Source organism: Peromyscus californicus, unplaced genomic scaffold, assembly GCF_007827085.1.
Source record: "Peromyscus californicus insignis strain IS unplaced genomic scaffold, ASM782708v3 Scaffold_8__1_contigs__length_139910024, whole genome shotgun sequence".
NCBI classification, from domain to species: Eukaryota; Metazoa; Chordata; class Mammalia; order Rodentia; family Cricetidae; genus Peromyscus; species Peromyscus californicus.
In genome coordinates this window covers 68075278-68097333 of record NW_026294606.1, presented here as the reverse complement: position 1 = coordinate 68097333, position 22056 = coordinate 68075278, and the positions used below count along the sequence as shown (strand labels likewise).

General features: G+C 42.3%; 1 protein-coding gene across 8 annotated transcripts in view; it reads right to left on the bottom strand.

Annotated features, from left to right (window-relative positions):
- Positions 1–22056, bottom strand: part of Cacnb2 (calcium voltage-gated channel auxiliary subunit beta 2) — a 434620-nt gene that overhangs the window by 356809 nt on the left and 55755 nt on the right. For 4 of the 8 annotated variants that reach the window (XM_052729661.1, XM_052729665.1, XM_052729658.1 and 1 more), the window contains exons 3-4: positions 7805–7930; positions 6213–6903 (exon numbers count right to left, since the gene is read on the bottom strand). In XM_052729661.1, coding sequence (XP_052585621.1) covers positions 6213–6320 — 108 coding nt within the window. In that variant the 5' untranslated portion in view covers positions 6321–6903; positions 7805–7930. Of the gene's footprint in view, positions 1–5852; positions 6179–6212; positions 6904–7804; positions 7932–22056 lie in introns of those variants that run through there. The other 4 variants (XM_052729663.1, XM_052729669.1, XM_052729659.1 and 1 more) reach the window with 3 other exon arrangements.

Sequence of the window (22056 nt, the reverse complement as noted above, 5' to 3'; positions counted from 1 at the left end):
AAAAAAAAAAAAAGAAGTGAAAAAAGTCTAAAACCTATTATGTACATGGAAGAATCTGTCCAGAAATAATAGTTTCCTTTAGCCCAATGCATATTTAAAATTAAGTCCATTTTGTCTGAAATGGCTTGCTCTTTAAAATTACTCTATACCCTGGAAAATTAGGGCTAAAATGAAGACACTATAAAAAGGGGGAACCCTCTCCCCAACTGGAGGACATATAAGAACGAAACAATATTTAGTTAACTATATTTGGGAAAGAAGTAGCATTTCCTTGATTTTCTACTTCAGGCACAGCTATCTGCATAAGCAATCGTCTCTCAATGCTGATTAGCAAGTGTATGACGCCTAATATTTGAGACAGTTAAGCATTAGAGCAGCCCCGGTTGAAGGGAGGAAGAAGGGGAAAAGAAAGGAGTTTGGCTGGAGTGCAAAAGGCTACCCACACACTCTGCCAAACACACGCTCTTCCTGACTCCTTCTTGGAATGCCCCAACAGCTACTCATTTATACTCAGAATGGTGTTGACATGCAGCTACATAAAACTAAACTGTGTCATTATAGTGAGGGAAAGGCACATAATTAAATTGTCTAAACCCATCGAAGATTTCAGAAATTAGAACAAAATTAAGAAATTTACACAAACATATTTTAAAAGATACTCAAAATATGTGGTGATCTGAGTACGAGCTTCGTGTGAATAATCGGCAACACTGGTTAATTTTCAAAAACAGGCTTGTTTGGAAAGCAGCAGATAAATGCTCATGTTTGCAGAGGTAGCTAACATCTTACTTTCGAATGAGTGAAGGGGAGTATTAGTTAATTATGGGGATTTCAACAGGGCAAACAAAGTTCTCATGGCAGCCCCTGGGGACAGCTTTAAGAAAGATGTGTGTGCTTGAGGCTCTTATGTGACAAACTGCTGTCCATGGACAAAATGCTGATGCCTAAAACTAGTTTGCTTCCACTCAATTAGTAATGCTGACATTCATCCCTTGAATTTCAGATTTTCCTCATCTTGGGAACAATGTTAACATGACCGAAATTATTCAAGAGGGATCCATTAAGCACCCTTGTTCACAGGCACTTGATGGTGAACAAAGTCCTTAGGTCTTTTACTAGGTGAAAAGTAGCTGAGATTGCCTGCTTAGGAAAAGGGAAATACAATTGGTTTTCATGTGGATCCAGCTCACACAAAAGCAGAATCAGGAGGCAATGCCAGTACAGCTCTTTGGGGTGAGGTCTGGCAGGTGGAGCAGGAAAAAAAAGGTTTGTCCTGGAAGTGAGGTTTAACCCAGTGAGGGCCTAAACAGGGAAGGAAGAGTGGGAAAGGCCGAGACAGGATGTATCTTTTTTTTTTTTTTTCACAATGCCAGACTTGGAAGGATTCCTGAGAAAGGCTCAATTGCTTTAAGCAGCATCATAAATAATTGTAATTCTCTGTAATTGAAAAAAAAACTCCAATATTCAGTACTTATACATACATGGTTAGTAGAACACAGACATGTCTGAGTGTCACAAAGCTGAAGAGTTCTTCTACTCCCCTCTTCCACAGGGTTAACATATTCAGCTAAACTTTAGCAGAAAAAGTCAAGACTACATTCGGTACATTACACTGGAGTCAAAGGCAGCAACAGGGAAACTGTAAAATGGGAAGCTAGGCTATGGATACAGATGTGCAACAGAGTGCTTTCCTAGAATGTGCAAAACACTAGAGTCCGTCCCCAGCCCCACAAATTGGAGGCGGGGGTGGGGGGGGGATGTGGAGAACAGCGGAAGGAAGGGCTCAAACTCATAGAATAATTAAACCTCATATCAAATATTATATTTGGAATTCCAAAAACACACTCCAAATTTCTGATTGGCATGATTTTTCAATTTCTCCAAAGCCCTCACACTAATGCCATTCAGCAGGAAAGGAACCAATCGTTAGTTAGTAACCCCTACAGCATGGGAACCCGGCCACTGCATTTGGAGACAAGACTTACATACAGCAAGGACTTAAGTGTGTTTCTGGGGAGCCAGGACTAACTTGATTAAAGAGCTATGGAAGGAAGGCTGCCACTCATTTCTGATAAAGCCCCTTGCTACAGCAGGCCAGGATGTTGCCATGATCAGACCGTGTTTCTATGGTGTGCTGAAAGGCAGCTGGGGAACTGGCTGGGGCGGAACCAGCTGGGATCTGTTGCTAGGAGCAAAACAAACAGGCCCTCTGCTCCCTGTCCTTCATTGTCAGGTGTGACTGGAGATGCTGGCTGGCTACCGGCTCTTTGAGGCCTAATTTGCAGAGTGCCTGTTCTGTTTCCAGTCCATTTCCTCTTCAGTCACTGTCTTATTTCCAGTCCTTCTCATCTGCTTCCTATCCACCCAGCCTTCCCAGGAGCTTTCCCGTGCCTTAGAGAAGGACCAGCTACAATGTTTAGAGTCATGCTGCTCAACAAGAATGTGAGCTACCTGTGTAATACACGTTCTCTAGTAGCCACAGTAACAGGGAAAATTAATTACAACAATGCATGCCTTGTATTTAACTCAACAAAACAAAATACTATCACTTCAATATGTATTCAGTTTAAGAGTTATTCATGGAGATGTGTCCTGTTTATTATTTGCACAGTGAGTTTTTGAAACCTAGTATGTGTTTCAGATGCACAGCATATCTCAGGTTGGGCTAGCCACATATCAAGTGACCAGAGGCCACAGGGAGCTAACACCTAATATAGTAGACCATCAGATTTGTAGCCTGAAGAGCTCTAGGAAAACCTTGACTTTCTGCCTCCAGATATGCTCGCATACTATCCAGCCATTACTTAAAAGCCAATGCAATCTGGTAAAATCAGAACTTTAAAGATTTGTACTGACATGACCTTGTGCTTCTCATGTAATAAACACATCTGCTTTGTTCCCGGTGTTGCCCTTGGGAGCAGAGCTCAAATGGATAAGTGTATCCCATCTCTTTAGGCAAAATAAATGATTAAGAGTTTGTGGATCTATCTTTCACTTTGCTCCTATGAAAACAGTAATCCTGAAATGGGGGGAGGGGAAGGAAGAAGCAACTGACTCTTGAAGCCAATGATGGCCGAGAAGTTTATTTGTGAATGGAGGTTCCACTTGTACATTTCAGGGAAGAATTATTATTTAGCACCTTCATTAATAGAAACATGACCCCGACCCTCACACACACACACACACACACACAAAATGAGAATGGCAAAGAAATAGAAATAGGAAACGGTGAGGGGAAGATACTCCCAAGGCAGCCTTCTTTCTGGGGTAGAATTTAGAGTCAGTTTGTTCCACCCAAACAGAGATTGAAAAGTTTAAGGGTTTGCCAAGTTTCACAGGGCCCCGTGACGCCAGAACTTACCAGATACAAAGTAAGCAGGGCAACTCTGCACTCACATAACGCACGTGAGATGAACACAGTTGAGGCAACATTGATTTCATTTTTAGGAACACTCCCCCCCAAAAGCAGGAGAAGATGAACATTTAAACCTTCCTTAGCATACATGTATTAATAAAATCCATTCCCCTTTTTCATCTCTTTCCCATATCAGTGCAGTCATGTGTTAATTCTCCTGGCTTGGTCTGTGAAAGGTCTGATGGTCATAGGCCGACCTAACGTAGCCATGGCCTTTTCATCTCTTTGAGTGTAGACATTACTAACTCTTGCCCAAATTGTTGAATATCCATTAACCTCCCCTGCTTGCAGCTTTGCCTCTGCACTCCAAACTATCCTAGAGAACATTCTCCTTGGATCTGTTCAGTGAGCTGTCGTATGGCTCCTTTTCTGAACCCTTCCCACAGATCTCTGTTATTCAAAGTCTCCAAGATATGACTTTAAATAGCCCTGTGAACCTTTGCCTGGCATTACCCAAGTTAATCCTGCCCATGCTAATCTACAATAGAGATTACAAATACATATTACAGAGAAGACTTCGAATTTCTACAATAGCTTCACATGTGGCTCCCATTATGTCTTTCAAAGTTTTTGTTGAAATCTAGCACACCCTTCAAGTGTCCTTTCAAATGCCACCTCCCTTGACAAGTATTGCAGATAACTCGACTTGTGACCTTTAGCTTTTTTTTAACTCACTGCATTCTCTAATAGACCCACCCACACAAATGTCTCTTTTGCCATTCATGAAACTACAGGAATATAAATTATTTAAAGGGAGAAAATTCTATCTGTCCACATTAGAGTACTTCCAATTTATACACTGGGTATTTGTTGTCTTACATTTAATTAGAAATAATTGGATAAATTAGTACTCTCACCTGAATAGTCAATTTTTTCCCTCCTAGTGTATCAGCTCTAACTTTGCCAAGATTTCAAAACTTCTATTTTTAATCATAAGAATAATAACTTTTCAAAAAAAAATACCTAAAGAAACTTCAAAGAGAAGAGACACCTCAATTACCTTCCTCTCTCAATATTCAAGCCCTTCGTCCTTGCACAGCTGAAGTCTCTGAGTACATCTTTTACCTCTTCTCAGCTGGCAAGCAAGTATCATGATAAAATCAGGAGCCTAAAACAAACGTGAGCTCTGTGGGTTCAAATTCGGATCCTCTGGCAGAATCTGGCTGGGAGTGCTCTGGCTAATTACAGGTCCACCCCTAGGCTTGTCAGCCAACAGCCCCGGCAGACTGAAGCCTACCTGTTTTACCAAATAGAAATGGATTTCTGATTTACAAGTCTAGACGGCCCATGCTTTCCCCTCATCTCTAATCGGTGTAAATTGTGCGTTCTATGTTAAAATATGCAGTTTCCAGCGGTCAAAGAGAGCTCAATAAAGAGTCAACAAGATGCCTCAGCAGGTAACAGCAGTAGGCAGGAAGCCCTAGGACCTGCGTTCAAACTCTGAGACCCACATGGCTGAAGGAGAGAACCCACTGGCCTTCTGCAACTCACCTTCTGACCCAGCACACACAACCTTTCGGTCTGCACACACATGAGCGCACATGTGAATGAGCAGCGGCATGCAAATGTGCACCCGTGCAAAGTCACAAACACACAGGAGGAGTTCAATAGAGTTTGAATGATATACATGGGTTACCATTGTCACAGTACAGAAATACTCCCAGAGCAAGGGGAACATATTAGTGAGCTTTCTCGGTACGCCCCACTACTACACAGTAAGCACTCGTCCCAGTGGATTTTATGTTATGTATTATTTATGTATACACATATCACAGTTTACAACCTGGCAAGCGTGGGTTTGAAATCAGCAAGCCAAAGCCATGAAGCAGAGGAGAAGCATTCTCCTGGACTCGACCCAGTCTCTTCCCAGCACTCTCGAACTAGCCCAAGTGTCAGGTTTGAAGGCTTTGCCCCAAGAATAAAAGTTGAAGGACTCCTTACAGCCTAGGTCTGGGGGTGTCTGGAATCCCAACTGTACCTGCCAAAGCCTTATGTAAAAGCTACCTTATCACACCCGACGCCTACAACCGACTTCTCTAATTTCACAACGAGCAGCGGAACAGAATTTTTCCAGAAACCACTAATACTCATCAGAGAAGGTTCCCCAGGAGCAGCTAGAATGGCTTTCCATTTCAGGGTAAACAGAAACAAAAACTTTCTCATCCCCTAACTCTCTGCTCTCTTCTTAAAGCAAAGAAACAAGGGGGTCCAGGCAAATCCTGGCAAGAGGACAGCTGAACTGTCTGGGTGGCACAGAGCCCCAGGAGCCCAGGGGGGTAGAGGCTGCTCTCCGGGGGCAAGGCAGGGGGTTCCACGCCCACCTCGACCCCGCATAGCATCCCACCTCCCCGCCCAGCTCCTAGCGGAGACCACCAGAGGCAGCGGCCGGAAACAGCGCTGCGGGATGCGGAGCCCTTTCCCGCCCGCGCGGACTCACGATCTTGAGCCGGTCCAGTCCGCTCGCCTGGTCCATGGCTCTCCATGTGCTTCTCCCGGGCAGGGGCGCGGACGGCCGAGCGGCGTGGCCCGGGAGAAGCCGGGGCGGAGCGGCAGGTCGTCCTCGCCCCTTCCCACTGGCTTTTCAGAAAGCAGAGAAAAAATGGAAGCCGGAGCAGAGCCGGGGAAGGCGCGCAGGGGCAGGGTCCCGGTCAGCCCGGGGATGGGGGAGGAGGTGGCGCAGGAGACCCAAGCAAGAGGGGGAGGCGAGGTCTGCGATCGGGAAAGGAGGCGGCGGGAGAGACTGAGGTCGGAGCCCGGAGGCTCACAAAGCCAGCAGAAAGCGCGGCGCTGTGGCTACCTGTGCTCCGAGCGCCCCCGCGGGAGCCGCGCTCTCCAGCAGCTCCATCTGGCTCTCCTGCGCCACCGCCGCTATGGGAGGCGACTTGGACGTGTCGCTTTGGACCATCGGCGAAAAGTCGGCTCCAAGGCGGCGGGTCCCCTCCTCCACGCCCCGGGTGCCCCGCTCCTCTTCGCCCTACGATCGGCGGCTCTCAGTGCGCGGGACGCGGCTGGAGCATGTTGCAAAGCCTAGAGGCGGTGGCTCCGGCACGCGGCTGGGTGGCCAAAGAGAGGGGCGCACGCTCTTTGGGGCCTCGGGGCCAGCGAGCGGCCCAGACGCGGACTGCCGGGCGGGCGGTCTCCCGGGAAGGTCCCCGCCAGGAGGGAGGGCGCTCCGGGAGCGCGAGCCAGGGGGAGGCGCGTCGGAAAGCGAGAGTGACAAGCCACCGCCACTCCGAAAAGTTCCTCGCGGGAGGTGCGGGCCGCGTGGGCTCCGACTCAGCTGCCGCCAGTCGCTGTGGCATTCGGCGGCGCTGGAAAGTTTCTGAAGCCACGAAAGCCAGCCGGGGCTCCCTGGGGAGGTAAATGGCCCAGCTGCTCAGCTCACCTCCTCTTCCCGGGGACCAAGGGAGGGAAAAGATCCACAGAGTTGGTCTCTAAACTGAAAGTCTCCATGATTCAGAAAAGGCTGTGGACAGACTCCCGAGTCTCTGCAAACAGCATCAGTGAAAGCACTTGAGTTAGAAAGCAAACGCCTTTGAGGAACTAAGGCTTTCTCCCACATGGTCCTGAGATGACAATTGGCTCAAATCCACTACACCTGCGCCCTAGCTTTTTGGTTTGTGGCGACATGTTTTGTTTTTGTTTTCTTTGCTAGTAGCACTTCTTTGCTAGCAGACTGGATTTTTTTCCCCTACATGGTTGAGAAGTCTTACTGTGACCCTTAAGACAAAAAAAGGGGGGGGCACGTTTTTAAAGACCCTGAAATACTTATAAAGTGGCTAAAGCCAGAATGTTTAGAATTGTATGGGTGGGGAGATAAAGAGGAGATGGAAGAGGGGGGACCATAAATAGAATATATTGTACGAATTTTCAGTTTAAAAACAAAGACACTAAGGAGGAGGAAGAGGAAAGAAAAAGAATAACTTTCCATTCTAATATTCCTCATATGACAGCTTTTCGCTTTGTAAGAGGCTTCTGGTCTGACAACCTTAACTCCCTTGAAAGTCTACACACAAATTTTCTAGGTAGCAATCATTTTGTAGCTACAAAACATAATAGTCGTGTAGGCTGCAATCCATACAAAGACCTTTTACTAAGGTAAACTTTTTGTACTGTGTTTGACTATGGGATGAAATACAGCACTCAATCTTCTTAAGGATAACTGAGATGTTTTAATTAAGCAGATGTTTACCATACACTGGATTCAGTCAGTGTATGGTAACTTAAAAGAAAAAAAAAGGAAAAAAAAACAGATCTTGGTATGTTTAAAGATTTAAGCATATACAAAGTGCCACTGATTTTCCTAATCTTCAGTCTTGATGCCATTTTTAATTACATCTTACTAAATGTTAAGTAGTAGCACTGAAGTATCCGCTTACAGTTATTTACCTCATTAGAAGGGTGACCTGGTTCAGACAGCAACAAAGCAGGGAGCAGAGTGTAGCTGGAGTTTTCCTGCCTGGCCCACAGTCAGGACAAATCTCTCTCACCTGCCAGTCCCACAGCCGCTCAGACCTGACCAAGTAAACACAGAGACTTACATTGGTTACAAACTGTATGGCCGTGGCAGGCTTCTTGCTAACTGTTCTTACAGCTTAAATTAATCCATTTCCATTAATCTATACCTTGCCACGTGGCTTACCAGCATCTTCACACGCTATTTGTCATGGTGGCGGCTGGCAGTGTCTCTGACTCAGCCTTCCACTTCCCAGCTTTATTCTCCTCCTTGTCCCGCCTACACTTCCTGCCTAGCCACTGGCCAATCAGTGATTTATTTATTGACCAATCAGCAACACACTTGACATACAGACCATCCCACAGCAGCAGAGTTTGTGGGTTTAGGGCATGAGGTTCTGCTTTACAGCCATGGCCGGACAGAAGCTTCCCAGCACTCTGGCAGGTTTGGGTTTGTTTAAGTTCATTTATGACAACCAGCAATATTGTTATATTTATGTCTATCCATGCCATGTATATGTGTGAAAACGGGAAAGAAATTGTTTTGAAAGCTCTCCAGTTAAAGTCTACAATCACCCCACAGTGTGCTGACGGTATGATCACTCTCTTGATCCTGTTTCTTTATTCAAACTGGTGAGTTTTCTCGAGTCTGTTAAGTCTCAGGGACAGCACTCCATCTACTATACTAGATGCTCTGTATTGTGGGAACCATAGTTGTCACTTGGGGTACACTCAGGGTACAGTAATTGTACTCCAAGTTCTTTCAATGTGTAATTAATAAAGTACAAATCAAGAGGCTATTTATGCCTCCAAATGACCACAGCCAACACAGGTCAGGTCACTGGCCCTCTAGGCCTTACAGTGCTGTGCATCTTTAGAAACTAATTAGTATGTTTATTGAATGAATGAGCGAATGAATGAATGAGTGAGGAACTTCAAAGCAGTTTTATAAAACTATGGGTTTAGCAGGTGTGTTAGCATGCATCTGTAATCCCAGATCTTGGCAAGAGGGTTGTGAATCTGGGTTCCATAGGGAGTCCCTGTCTCAAACAAACAGTTCAAACTTTGATGCAATGTAGTGTTCTCCCATGACATTGGTCTAATATCCTGTGGATACTTCATTGATTATCTGTCATTCTCTTTCAATTATGGCCATTTGGGAAGCAGAATCTTATCTTTTCATCAGATTTTTAAGAGACCACAAAATGTCAGATGAACTTTGGAAATTTTGATTAAATGTTCAAATGTCAAATGATATATTCATTTTGTATAATTTGTAGTACTGAGTTCTTTAGTTTCCCTCCAGATCTAGGCAGACACTCCTTGAGGGCAGCAGTTGGGGTCATCACATTTTATCCCTAGGACTGAGAACAGCGCTCCATATCTGCAGTGCACTGTGGCTAGAAAAACTTAATACTACATAGATAAATTGATGAATAATGAATGGTCTGTCTTCATGTGTTTTAAAACGTTGTATAAACTCATGAAGACAACACTTACTTAATCATGAGCCCCATGAGAACAGTGATTCTTCCTTTACAACCCATGCTAATTTAATTAGCACATATTGAACATACAATACAGCTTACCATGCAGACTTTTGTCTGGCTTGTAAAAGTTGTCTAATAAAAAAATTACAAAATGTGACTCCTTTAAATGACCAAAATCAGAACAAAAACAGAGTAAGAAGGTTTAGAAAACCCATCCTAGTCATCATGAAATGCCTCCTATCACGGCCAGTTTTCTTATCTTTCACATGCTTTGACTTGGTGAAAGGTGAAAGTGAACATTTTTGGTAAGTAAAACCTTTTCATATCAAAAGTTACAGAAATGCAAGAAACACCAGCAATTCTGACTGGACTTATTGTAGTGGAGGCATTCAAATGCAGAGGACTGATTTCTCCAAGCTGCTGGTTACTGTCCCTGTGCTCATTAGCCTTTGTAATGGACAAGCATATTCTGGGCATGCTCTGAAATGAGGAAAGGGTCACGGGGAAGAACACTGGTCATCAAGGAAATGAACAGTTTAAGAGCGAGTTTTGGCAATGACAATTACTTCACCTCTCCTTTCCCAACAGAAGATTTGTGACTACATTTAAGACCTTGGAGCAACGCTTTTGGGGAAAGGAACTCACCATGTGTGATTTCTCATTTTATTGAGACTGTTTTTTCACCTCAAAGTTCTGGATTTCTGCCATTTTGAATAGCATCTGCATAAAATACATCTATGCTGACCACAGTCCTAATTTACTATGATGGATTCCATGATGTCACACTCAGGCTGTTTTTGAAACTATAGTATTAAATGAAGGCCCTGAATTATAAAATGTTAAAACAAATTACAGTTCGAGCAAATCCAGTATAAAAGACTTATATATGCATAGTGAAAGACCAAAACTAAAATGGGCAAGTGGAAAAGATAAAGTTTCTTTCTCTCCCTTAGAAAAGACTTCCCAGAATTTAAATTTCATGAATTCTTAGATTTACCCAACAAAAAGGATTCTGGGGTATCCAATATTTGCATAGACTTCTCAGCTCACAAAACACACTCATTTGACATCTGATTGACTTCATATTGAATCTTGTTACACAACAATACATACTCTTGTTTACAAAAGAGGTGTCAAACTTTGTGTTAAGGACTTATGTATAGACAGAAGTTTCCCTGTCCCAACTACCTGCTCCCAAATAAACACGCTGAGGCTTATATTAATTACAGATGCTCGGCTGGTAGCTCAGGCTTATTATTAGCTAGCTCTTACAACTTAACCCATTTCCATTAGTCTATGTGCTGCCCCAAGGCTTGTGGCTTTTACCTCTATCCCATTTTGTGTACCGACTCATTCTGCATCTGGCTGTCGACTCCTCTAACTCTGCCCTTCCTCATCCCATCATTCTCAGTTTGGCTTTCCCGCCCAACTTTATCCTGTTCAGCTATTGGCCAGTCAGTTTGTTTATTAAACCAATCATAGCGACATATATTCACACAGTGTACAGGAGGATGCTGTGGGATGTTCTGTATGGCAAATGTGTTACTAATTAGTCAATAAATAAAACACTGATTGGCCATTGGCTAGGCAGGAAGTGTAGGCGGGACAAGGAGGAGAATAAAGCTGGGAAGTGAAAGGCTGAGTCAGAGAGACACTGCCAGCCGCCATGATGAGAAACAGCATATGAAGATGCCGGTAAGCCACGAGCCATGTGGCAAGGTATAAATTAATGGAAATGGATTAATTTAAGCTGTAAGAACAGTCAGCCAGAAGCCTGCCACGGCCATACAGTTTGTAACCAATATAAGTCTCTGTGTTTACTTGGTCAGGTCTGAGTGGCTGTTGGACTGGCAGGTGAGAGAGATTTGTCCTGACTGTGGGCCAGGCAGGGAAACTCAAGCTACAAATGGCATCCAACGTGGTGGCAAGAGTTTCCACCTAAAACCTGAGAAAAGATTCTAAAACGGAGCTAAAAACAGCTTCCTAATTGTCTCTCTCAAATGAGCGGCAGCTGCCGGTTTGAGCTACTAGTGGGTTCCTAGTGTGCGCGCTCGACCTGCGGTATGGTGGGAATGAGGCCTCGGCAAGTGGCACATTAAGCTGCGTGGTGGATTTGGCCTTTGCTGGTACAAAACAAAAAGAGAGGTTTCTGGCCTACACACTGCTTGGATAAAAGCATAGACCCACGATAGCTCCCAGAGCTGGTGGAAAACCTACCACCACCATGTTGGGAAGCTGAGGTGGGCGGAGCCAGCAGCCACAGCTGCTGCAGTTTACAGCAATAGATTCACAATAAGACAGATTCAGATGTAATAGTTTACAATGTGTGTAAAATATACGTAGACTTGAAAGAGACAAAAAAGGTGATATATACAGTTATAGAAACAAATACATAGTTTTAAAAAATAAAGTCTTTAAAGAGACAGTAAAATTAATATAAAAAATAAGCCACGTAAAGATGAATATTACACAGAGAATCTGGATTGTGTTGTCTTTGGGATTTTTAACTGCAGAAAAACATTTGATTGTAAAAGCTGTTGAGTTATGCCAAAATGTATATTTTAAAGGTACCTTGACTTCAAAATTTGGATATAAGGATATGTTGCTTTGGAAAGGAGACTCTGCTTTTGTTCCCACAGAAAGCCAGAGGCTATGGATTTGTTCCAGATTAAGATACATCAGGTTTGACCAGTCAAGACCCCCTGAAAGGTCTCCGATGACACCATGGCCCAGATGATCCAACATCCAGAATGGTTTGAAGGCAACTGGCTCAGACAATACAGCCTCACGGATTATTCCATAATCCTAAAATTTTCTTTGTGTCCCCATAAGATACAGCGCCCCCCTCCAGCAGGAAGTAGTAAGAGAAGCTACGCCCAAATTCCCAAATTATGTGTAATTTTACTTTGTTAAGGTTAAAACCTTCCTTTTGGAAAAAAAAAAGGAGGGGAGAAGTGCTGTGGGATGTTCTGTATGGCAAATGTGTTACTAATTAGTCAATGAATAAAACACTGATTGGCTAAGCAGGAAGTATAGGCGGGACAAGGAGGAGAATAAAGCTGGAAGTGAAAGGCTGAGTCAGAGAGACACTGCCAGCCACCATGATGAGAAACAGCATATGAAGATGCCGGTAAGCCACGAGCCATGTGGCAAGGTATAAATTAATGGAAATGGATTAATTTAAGCTGTAAGAACAGTTAGCAAGAAGCCTGCCACGGCCATACAGTTTGTAAGCAATATAAGTGTCTGTGTTTACTTGGTCAGGTCTGAGTGGCTGTTGGACTGGCAGGTGAGAGAGATTTGTCCTGACTGTGGGCCAGGCAGGGAAACTCAAGCTACAGGAGGATAATTCCACATCACTTATATATATATATTGTTTTATCTGTGTGATAGATATTATTATATTGTATGTTAATGAGATAAAGTCAAACTTCAGGAGTGAACCTTAAATGTTTGATGCACTGTAAAGAAGCGATTCCTCTGATATTGGGGTAGTTGTCTGTCAGAAGTGGTTCTTCTTCCTGTTTACATTTGAACATAAGGTTTGAATGACTAATTACCAAAATGACTTCTAGTCTGATTTCCAGTATTGCCATTTTTATTTCCATCTGGGTGAGTGAGAAGGCTAAAAAGGGATGATGGAACATGGGTTGGGATAGAAGGGGAAGTATGTAAGGTATATTTTGCCAGGCTTAGAAAGTCCACATCACTCCCACTGACATTAGCTAGAATGGATAAACTGATGACTATGGCCCAGTTGTGAGCCTTAGGTGGAAATGGAGAGTGGGTTTGAAGAGCTGACAGTGACTGACTGCACCAAGCCTCATTACTAATTGGTGGCAAAGGCAGAAATCAACTGCCTTCTAAGTCCCAGCTTTCGGCTTCTTTCTCAATCAACCGTCTGCTGTACTTCAAAGGGCCCCGTCCCAGCATATGAAAAGAGTTGAGACAAATTTGCACAGCTTCACTGGCACTCTGTGATGTCTGTAGCAACATAATTGTTCAAAATAGGACTGAGGGGCTGGGGAGATGTTCTCTGACCTCCACATGATGGTGATGGTGATGATGATGATGACGATAAGTTAAAAAATAAGGCTCAGTGGATAAAATGCTTTCTACATAAGCTAAGAGGCCTGGAGTTTGGATCCCCAGCCCCAGCTGGACATGGTGGTGAGCATCTATAACTCCAGTGCTTGGGGACAGGGACAGGCAGATTCTAGAGCTTGATGGCAAGCCAATCTAACTCAAACAGTGAGTTCCAGGTTCAGTGGGGGTCCCTGACTCAAAATATAAAGTGAGTGGGGGGGCAGGAGAGATGGCTCTGTATGAAAGATTAGACGCAGTTGTTGCTTTTACAGTGAACCCAGGTCCAGATCCCAGTACCCATGTGATATCTCACAACTGACCTTAGTTCCAATTCCAGGGGATCCAACACCCTCCTCTGGCCTTGGGCACCAGGCAGAGATGTGGTAAATATAATCAAATTCTCAGGCATACAGAAAAAAAATCTCAAAAAAAGAAAGAAAAATAAAAACTAAGGTGATTGGGCCAGGGAGATGGCTCAGTGGTTAGAGGCACTCCTCACACATACCTGGTTACCTAGGCTTGACCCCCTAAAACTATGTAAAGGTGCAAGGAGAGACCTGAACCCACAAAATTGTTCTCTGACCTCCACATGATGGTGATGGTGATGATGATGATGACGATAAGTTAAAAAATAAGGCTAACAACCTCTACCTGTAAATGTGCTCACATGGGGGAGTGTACCCACCACACATGCATATGAAAGAAAGAAATGGGACTAGCCTCCTAAATAGCTATGAAGTACAGAAATTTTGTCAATATATGTCATTGCGTAATAAACTTGTATCTGCTCTGTATATATGGAAGGAGGAAGAGAAAGAGGGACAGAGGAAAGGAGGAAGACAGGGGACAGAGGGAAGGAGAGGGAGGGGAAGGAGAAGGGGCACAAGTGGGGGAGGGAGAGAGAGATTACTATAGGCCAGGGCTATAGGGAGAACAGTACTGATCAAGGCATGCCTTATGCACTTATAAAGCACTCAGTAGAGTCAAGAAGACACAGTCACAGAATGACAAATGTGATTGCAAAATACTGTGGGTGACAATTCAAAGAACAGGGGAAAATGTTCTATGCAAAATGACAGAACACATGAGAACGGAAGAAGAGAGTTCAGTGCAGATTAAACACTGAGTTAGAAAGCAAGGGTACTGACAGACAATTGGCAATGAGAACAAGTATCCCCATTTCCTGCTGCCATTCTATAGACCAAACCTGTGTTTCCATAAAACATCAATAAGCAAAGGCTTTGTGTGTGTGTGTGTGTGTGTGTGTGTGTGTGTTGTTGTTGTTATTTTGCTTAGTGTTTGCTTTGCTTTTATTTTTAGTGTGTTGTTGCTGAGGGTTAACAACATCTCCTTTTTAAAATTCAAAAACATTTTTAAAATGTATGTGTATGTACTTATATCTGAGTGTATACCACTTGTGTGCAGGTGCTCATGGAGGCCAGAAGAGGGCAATGAATCCTCTGGAGCTGAAGTTACCAGGTACCTAATGTGGATGCTGGGAACTGAACTCGGGGCCTTTGAAAGAGCAGCAAGTGACCCTAACCACTGAGCAACCTGTCCAGACTGACATTTTACCTGCCACTATGGCTTTCCACCTTATCTTCTGAGACTGCTTCTTACACTGACCTCGGGGCTCACATTTGGCTAGATGGCTGCCCAGTGAGCACCCCATGAACCAATTTTACAGATGCAAGGGATCACATCTAGCTTTTCCTTCAGTTCTGAGGATCTGCATTCAGGTCTATATGCTTGGGGGTGAAAGAGCTACTTCACAGGCTGAGCCATTTCCCTGGCTGTGTTTAATTTTAATAGAAGACATTCGTCATCCATCCATATTCTCTCTCTTTTTCTCTCTCCCTCACCCTCTCTCATAAAGCCCTTTATTGAGAAACACACTTGAATTTATACCTATATTCATATTTTTCCATGTCCTTTATTTCTTTTCATTTAGGTTCTTAGTTGGTGTCTTTTAGCAAATTCTTCTATTTAACTTTGATTGTATATTTTATTGGCATAGAGATGCTCATGATATTCTTTTTATTATCCTTTCTATATTTGTAGTCTGTAGTTATGTCTTCTTTTGATTTTTGATATGGATAAAATGGTTTTATTTTTCTCTCTTCTCTTATCCAATATAACCAAAAGGTTGTCCTGTACTCTCTGGATATTAAAACTTTGTTTTCTGAGAGGAGCTCTACTTACTTGTGATACCTTTAAAGTGTAAATTTAGGTCTGGAGGGATGGCTAAGTGCATGAGTACCTGACATGCAATGATGAGGACCTGAGTTCAAATACTTAGCTCCCACACGAGAAACTGAGCTTGGCTATGCATGTGACCATCATTCCAGTGCTGTGTGGTGCCGAGACAGGGTATGTCTGGGGCTTACTGGCACCGGCCTAGTTCCAGATTCAGTGAGAGACCCTGTCTCAGAGGAGTAAGAGGAGTGACAGACTGACAGCATCCTCTGGCTTCCTTGTGCTCTCAGGTGCACACACCCACATCACACCTCCTAACAGTGCCACTCCGTTTGGGGGCCATTTTCTTTCAAACCACCTCATACACCCATACCACACCACACACACACACACACACACACACACACACACACACACACACACACCACAAAGTATGTATGTTTGGAACCGGCAATATTTGGTTTATTTGATTTTCTATATAGTTTGTCTATTTCTAATGCTTTCCATTCTTATTATTTCTTTTCAGGTACTTTGGGCTTAAGTTGCTTTTTTTGGTGGCTGTTTAAGTATAAATTATTTAAATAATTTTTAGGCCCACGTTTGGTTAAAAGATTAAATAATAGAATGTATAAGGAATTTAAAATGCATTACAAAAAATAAAGTAAATATTAAAATACAAACCTAGTTTACTTAGTTTTATAAAATATTGTCTCCTAAAATTAAAAAGCACATATTAAAAGAAAGTAGCTACATAAATTTTAACCAATAAATTTCTTAGTAAAATATTTTAGACAAATCTAGCTTTTTAAGATTTTGAGGTTTAGTGAGAAGATATTTCTAATTAAAATTCTTTGTAATTCCCATGTTTATCATACATCTTATAGAATTAGTGTCTCATTTTGTATACTGTACATAGACCCATATACATACAGGTGTATAAGTTAAAGAACAAATTAAGTTGGTCAATGTTATTAAATTTTCATGATCACTCTAGGCTATTGTTGCAGGCATCAGTCTAAAATTTTCTACATTTCAGAACCAAGAAATAGAAGAGAAATGGCTGGCAAGATACCAAATGGGGGAAGGCACCTGCTGCCAAGCCTGAGGATCTGATTTGGTCTCTAGGACCCATATGGTGGTAAAAAGAATTGACTCTGGCAAATTGCCCTATGATTTCCATGCATCTGTGGCGTGGCACTTATGTACACACACACACACACACACACACACAACAACAACAACAACAACAACTCACATAAATAAATGTAATAATTTTTAAGAATCAGAATACAAAGAGGTGCAAAAAAAAAAAAAGACTCCCACCCCCCACCTCCCCCACCCCCGTGTTATTGGTCTATGGCTCCCTTTTGTACAAGAATCTACTTAAGTCCTGTGGAAAGAAAAGATGTGACAAGTTAATTATTTTCCTCTGTTACATAAGCACTTTCCCTAATCAGATCCTCCACACATTCTGATACAATGTGTCCCCAGCCGCACAGCAGCATTGGAACTTGGGGTTTCCTCTTTTATAGATACAGAACTTGAGGTGGGAAGAAGTCTTTTCCTGAGCTGCAGATGACAGGAGAGCAGATATTATAGGTTGTGCTTCAGTAGTGCTGAGTGAAGAGTCCTTTAAATGAGGTGTCCTCTTTTTTGAGATGAGGGTGTATCCCAGAGAGCCTGTCAACTGTCAGCCTTATCCATCCTAGAGTCACCTGTGGGAGTCTCAATTGAGGGACTGCCCATATAAGATTGGCCTATGGCCATGTCTGTGAGAGACTGTCCTGACTGATCATTGATGTGGGAGGGTCCAGACCAAAGCAGGTAACACCATCCCTAGCACTGGAGGCCTGGGCTGTATAAGAATGATAGCTGAGCATGCATCAGTAAGCAAGGCAGAGAGCAAGCCAGTACAAAGTGTTCCTTCATGGTTGCTGCCTCTGGGTTCCTACCCTGGCTTCCCTCAATGATGGACTGGGACCTGAATGTGTAAGTCAAATGAATGCTTTCTTCCCCAAGTTGCCTTTGGTTAGGATGTTTTATCACCACACCAGAATCTAACAGGACAGGGTGATTCTAGCTAGCCATATGGCATTAGTCCTGTGGCTATCAACAGACATATCAGAAAAGCTTATGTACAAGGTCATGCCTTTAATTCAATGACATGGACTGCTCTTATGCATCCTCCAATATCACAAAACACATAGGAAAAGAAATCACCAGGAGTGATAGTCATTAGCAACAAAAAGAGGAATGAGCCTTCAAGATCTTCATAAAATGGGATCATGGTCACTCAGTGATTAAATATCCCATCTAAGAGATGTTTGATTCGTAAAAGCAGCAAAGCTTAATTCTGACCCCTCTAATGGTTTTTGTAGACAAGGAAGCATCTGGTTGAATTGGTCCCTCCTCTTGTGTTTATCTTTTGTGGCACCTTCAATGGCCAATAATCAGAAAAATTGGGCCAAGGAGTTGACTCAGCAGGCAAAGGTACTTGTTGCAAATCCTGATGATCAAGTTCTATGCCTGGGACCCACAAAGTGAAAGGAGAAAACAGACTCCTCAAAGTTGTCCTACAACTTTAACACGTGAGGGTACACATGCAAGTACACACACACACACACACACAACTGAATATAATTCTAAAAATCAGAAAACCTCTCCAACAAGCCCATCCTCTAGGGAGCTACACTACGAAAGAAAGCTGCCTTCACAGAATATGGAAAAGGGTAATGTTCTCCATAGAAGCCTCGATGGAGATGAAGTTGTGGGACTCAGCATGTTGCCTTCCCAAGTCAAGGACTGATGTCACAATTCTCATTCTGTTACCACTTCCTTGGTAGTAGTCATGTGATTTTATTTAGCTGAGCTAGCAAGCTGGCTTGGATAGAATTCCACATGCAGGTTGCTCTATGTATTGTTACTTCACTAAGTACTTCCAGAGGAATATAGCATTCTAATTTTGAAATCCTATGTGAACAATGACAGCATGAGAACTGCATTTAAATTATGTATTTACTCAAGTATTCTCACAATAGTCACCCCTTATCAAATCCTACCAGGCATTGTAAGAAGCTCTTAAAGTAGATTATTTCATTTAATCCACCTAATAATCCTAAAATGGCATATGCACATTAAAAATGTTGAGAAATTTCATCATGCCCCACCATGAGATGAATAAGGGGTAAAATGTTGAATACTGTATCTTTTGTTCTGATAAACTTTCATTTCTATTCTGCTAACAGATATGTTGTTTTACAACATACACATAGACTGTCAGTAGAAGATTGTTGTCAACATTGTTTTAACTTTAAAATATAGGTTCAAGATATTTTTCTTCTGAGCAGAGATAATTCAGGATTTTAAGAAGCATTTATTTACTTTTTTCGTGTGTGTGTACATGATACGTGTGTTGATAAGGGATACTTACATGAATGTGTGGTGGAAGTCTGTTCTCTCCTTTCATATTATGAGCTTTGAAATCAGTACCTTCAAATTCCTTTCGAATTGGCAGTCTAGATTTTCATAATTTTGCTGTTGATGATTATTTACTTCCTTGGATTTAAATGATAGATGCTAACTTGGAGAATCCCCACTAATAAAGTGATTTCAGAAAGGAGAAAGATCATAATATGTCTGGGTGCACATGTCTGTGTTTGATATATATGCACATGCATGTTGGGGGTTTGCATGGGCCCGTGCATGCAGAAGCCGGAGAAACACTGTGGGTGTCCTATTTCATCACTCTCCACCTTATTCCCTTGAGACAAGGTCTCTCACTAAACCTGGAACCAGGCCAGTGGCCAGCAAGACCCAGCTGTCTTGCTGTCTCTGTCTTCCACAGCTTTGAGGTCATGCGCATGCATGGCCATGCCTGGGTTTTTACATGGCTGTTGGGGATTTGGACTCAGTTATTTATGCAAGTGCTCTTACCCTCTGAACCATCTTCTTCACTGACCCATCTTCCCAGCCCACATAAAATACATCTTTAATCCCTTTATAAATCCTAGTTTCAGAATAGTACAAAAGTACCCCTTCTCACTTGGCTCTTAGGGGATAACTGGATCGCTCCTTCACTACATAAACGAAAGGAGAACAAGTCAAGACATAAAGACCTCAAATGAATCAGGGACAGTCAAAATGCAGAACTCCACATTCCCAGTTTCAGTCCCGAGTCTTTGTAGATGGTTAAAGAACTTGAACATTATGTGCCTGAGAAACAGTAAGAGGAATGTGGTTATTTGGAGATGACCATTTACGATAATCTTCAACTCCACAAAGTTTCATGTGGAGGATGTGCCTGTGTGCATCCCTTGGAGCTCAGGAGGGGGCTCAGGTTTAGTTTCTCTTTTTTTTTTTTTTCAACTCTTCATTTTAATAAACCTGCTTTTATCTGCCACCAAAAGCCACAAAAAATGTAAAAGTATTATTGAACAAAAACCTCATTGAGATAATTTAGACAATAGCATATTGGCCTTTGAATTATGGACCTAGTGCTTGATAATTGCTTTCTCTATGCCAGGCAATCTGCTTTGCATAAACTATCTCATGCGATCGTCCCCTGGTACTGAGAAGAGGGAGGCTTTCTTATAGTTGAGGAAACTGAGGCTTAAAAAAGATACTTCCTGTCTCCAAATATGTAGTAAATAACCATCAAAATCATTATAACAATTAAGCAAACACTAATCTCAACTGCAATGACTGGAACAAATGCCAGTTTATATAAACAGTGAAACAAACCAGTCTTTTTAATCCAGATTCCATCTTTTTATAGATGTGCTCCTAGCATTTGCTAAGGTGCCTTCATTATGCTTAATTTTAACTCTTTCTACAACTCATATTGGCAAGGCAATCCATGATAAAATGCTATTCATGCTGTTAGAGTCACAGAGTTAATTTTAAATTTCAGTTCTAACTCTGTTGCTACATTTCTCACACTGGTAGTGGATTATTCTTCAGTTTCACAGCCTATGATTTCTGTCTAATAGTTTCTATATCTCTAACACACAGACACATACACATTCCCTGAAAAACAACTTTCCTAAGATGTGTACAGTATTTAGTGAAATATTTGTGTACATTCTTTTTTGAGACAGACTTTCTCTATGTAGTCCTCCTGGCTATTCTGGAACTTACTTTGTAGACCAGGCTGGCCTCAAATTTAGAGAGATCTGCTTGCCTTTGGTTCCTAAGTTCTGGGATCAAAGGCATACACCGCCATGCCCAGTTTTGTGTACATTCTTAAACATATATTTATGTGTATATATGTGTGCCTGTGTGAGTTATTGTGTACCACATACATGCAGGTATCCATAAAAGTCAGGGGACATTGGACCCCTCAGAATTGGAATTACAGGTAGAGCTGCCTGATGTATGTTGGGAACCAAACCCAGGTCTGAAAAGGACAGTAACTGTTCTCCAGCCCCTGAGCACTCTCTTATCATTTCAGGCTCACAGGTAATCCGCTGCCTTACATTTGGAGGAAACATTCACACAAAGTCATTTTACAGTAGCATTTGGGATATTACTTCTTACATAGTCAGAACCTTTTTCTAGTTCTGAAATATGTTAAATAATCCAAAGAGAACATTGTTAAGAAATGTGAAGTTTGTGATTCTTTTATTTTTACCATTTTTCAAGTTTGTTTTTTTAAATATTCTTGTTATTTATAGTCCCTTGCAATTAATTTCATGCTAACTTTAGGATTGTGTTTTTGAGCCTAAAAGTTGAGGTTTTTTATTTGTTTGTTTGTTTTTTATAGGGATTGCACTTAAAACATAAATGGCTTTGGGAAATATACCATTTGCCCAACCTCACTCTTCAGCACATCATTGATAGAACTGTCCCAGACTTACAATGGAAATAAAGGTGATTTATGAGTTATTGTTTCAACATAAATACCAGATAAAAACTTACCAAAAGAAGGAAGGGTTTATTTGTCTTACAGTTCTAGGGGATACAGTCACTATGGTAGGAACAAGCAGGGGATGCTGGTCACACTGTATCCACAGTGAGGACACAAATGCTGATGGATGTTGGTGCTCAGGCCACTTCCTTCTGCTTATTAAGTCTGGGATCCCTAGGACCAGAATGCTAGCACCCACACTTAGGGTAGATCTTCCTACTTCAGTTATACTGGTCTAGACAACTCCTTACAGACTTGCCTAGAGATTTATTCCCATGGTAATTCTAAATCCCCTCAAACTTACAAGTCAAGCTTAACCACCATAGGCGATGCTGTGATAAGACACTATGATCAAGGCAACCTATAGAAGAAAGAGGTATTTGGGCTTACAGTTATAGAAGGTTGGGGTCTATGACCACCATGGTGGGGAATGTGGCAGCAGGCAGGCAGACATGGTGCTGGGGCAGTAGCTGAGAATATATATTCACAAGCAGGAGGCAGAGAAAAAG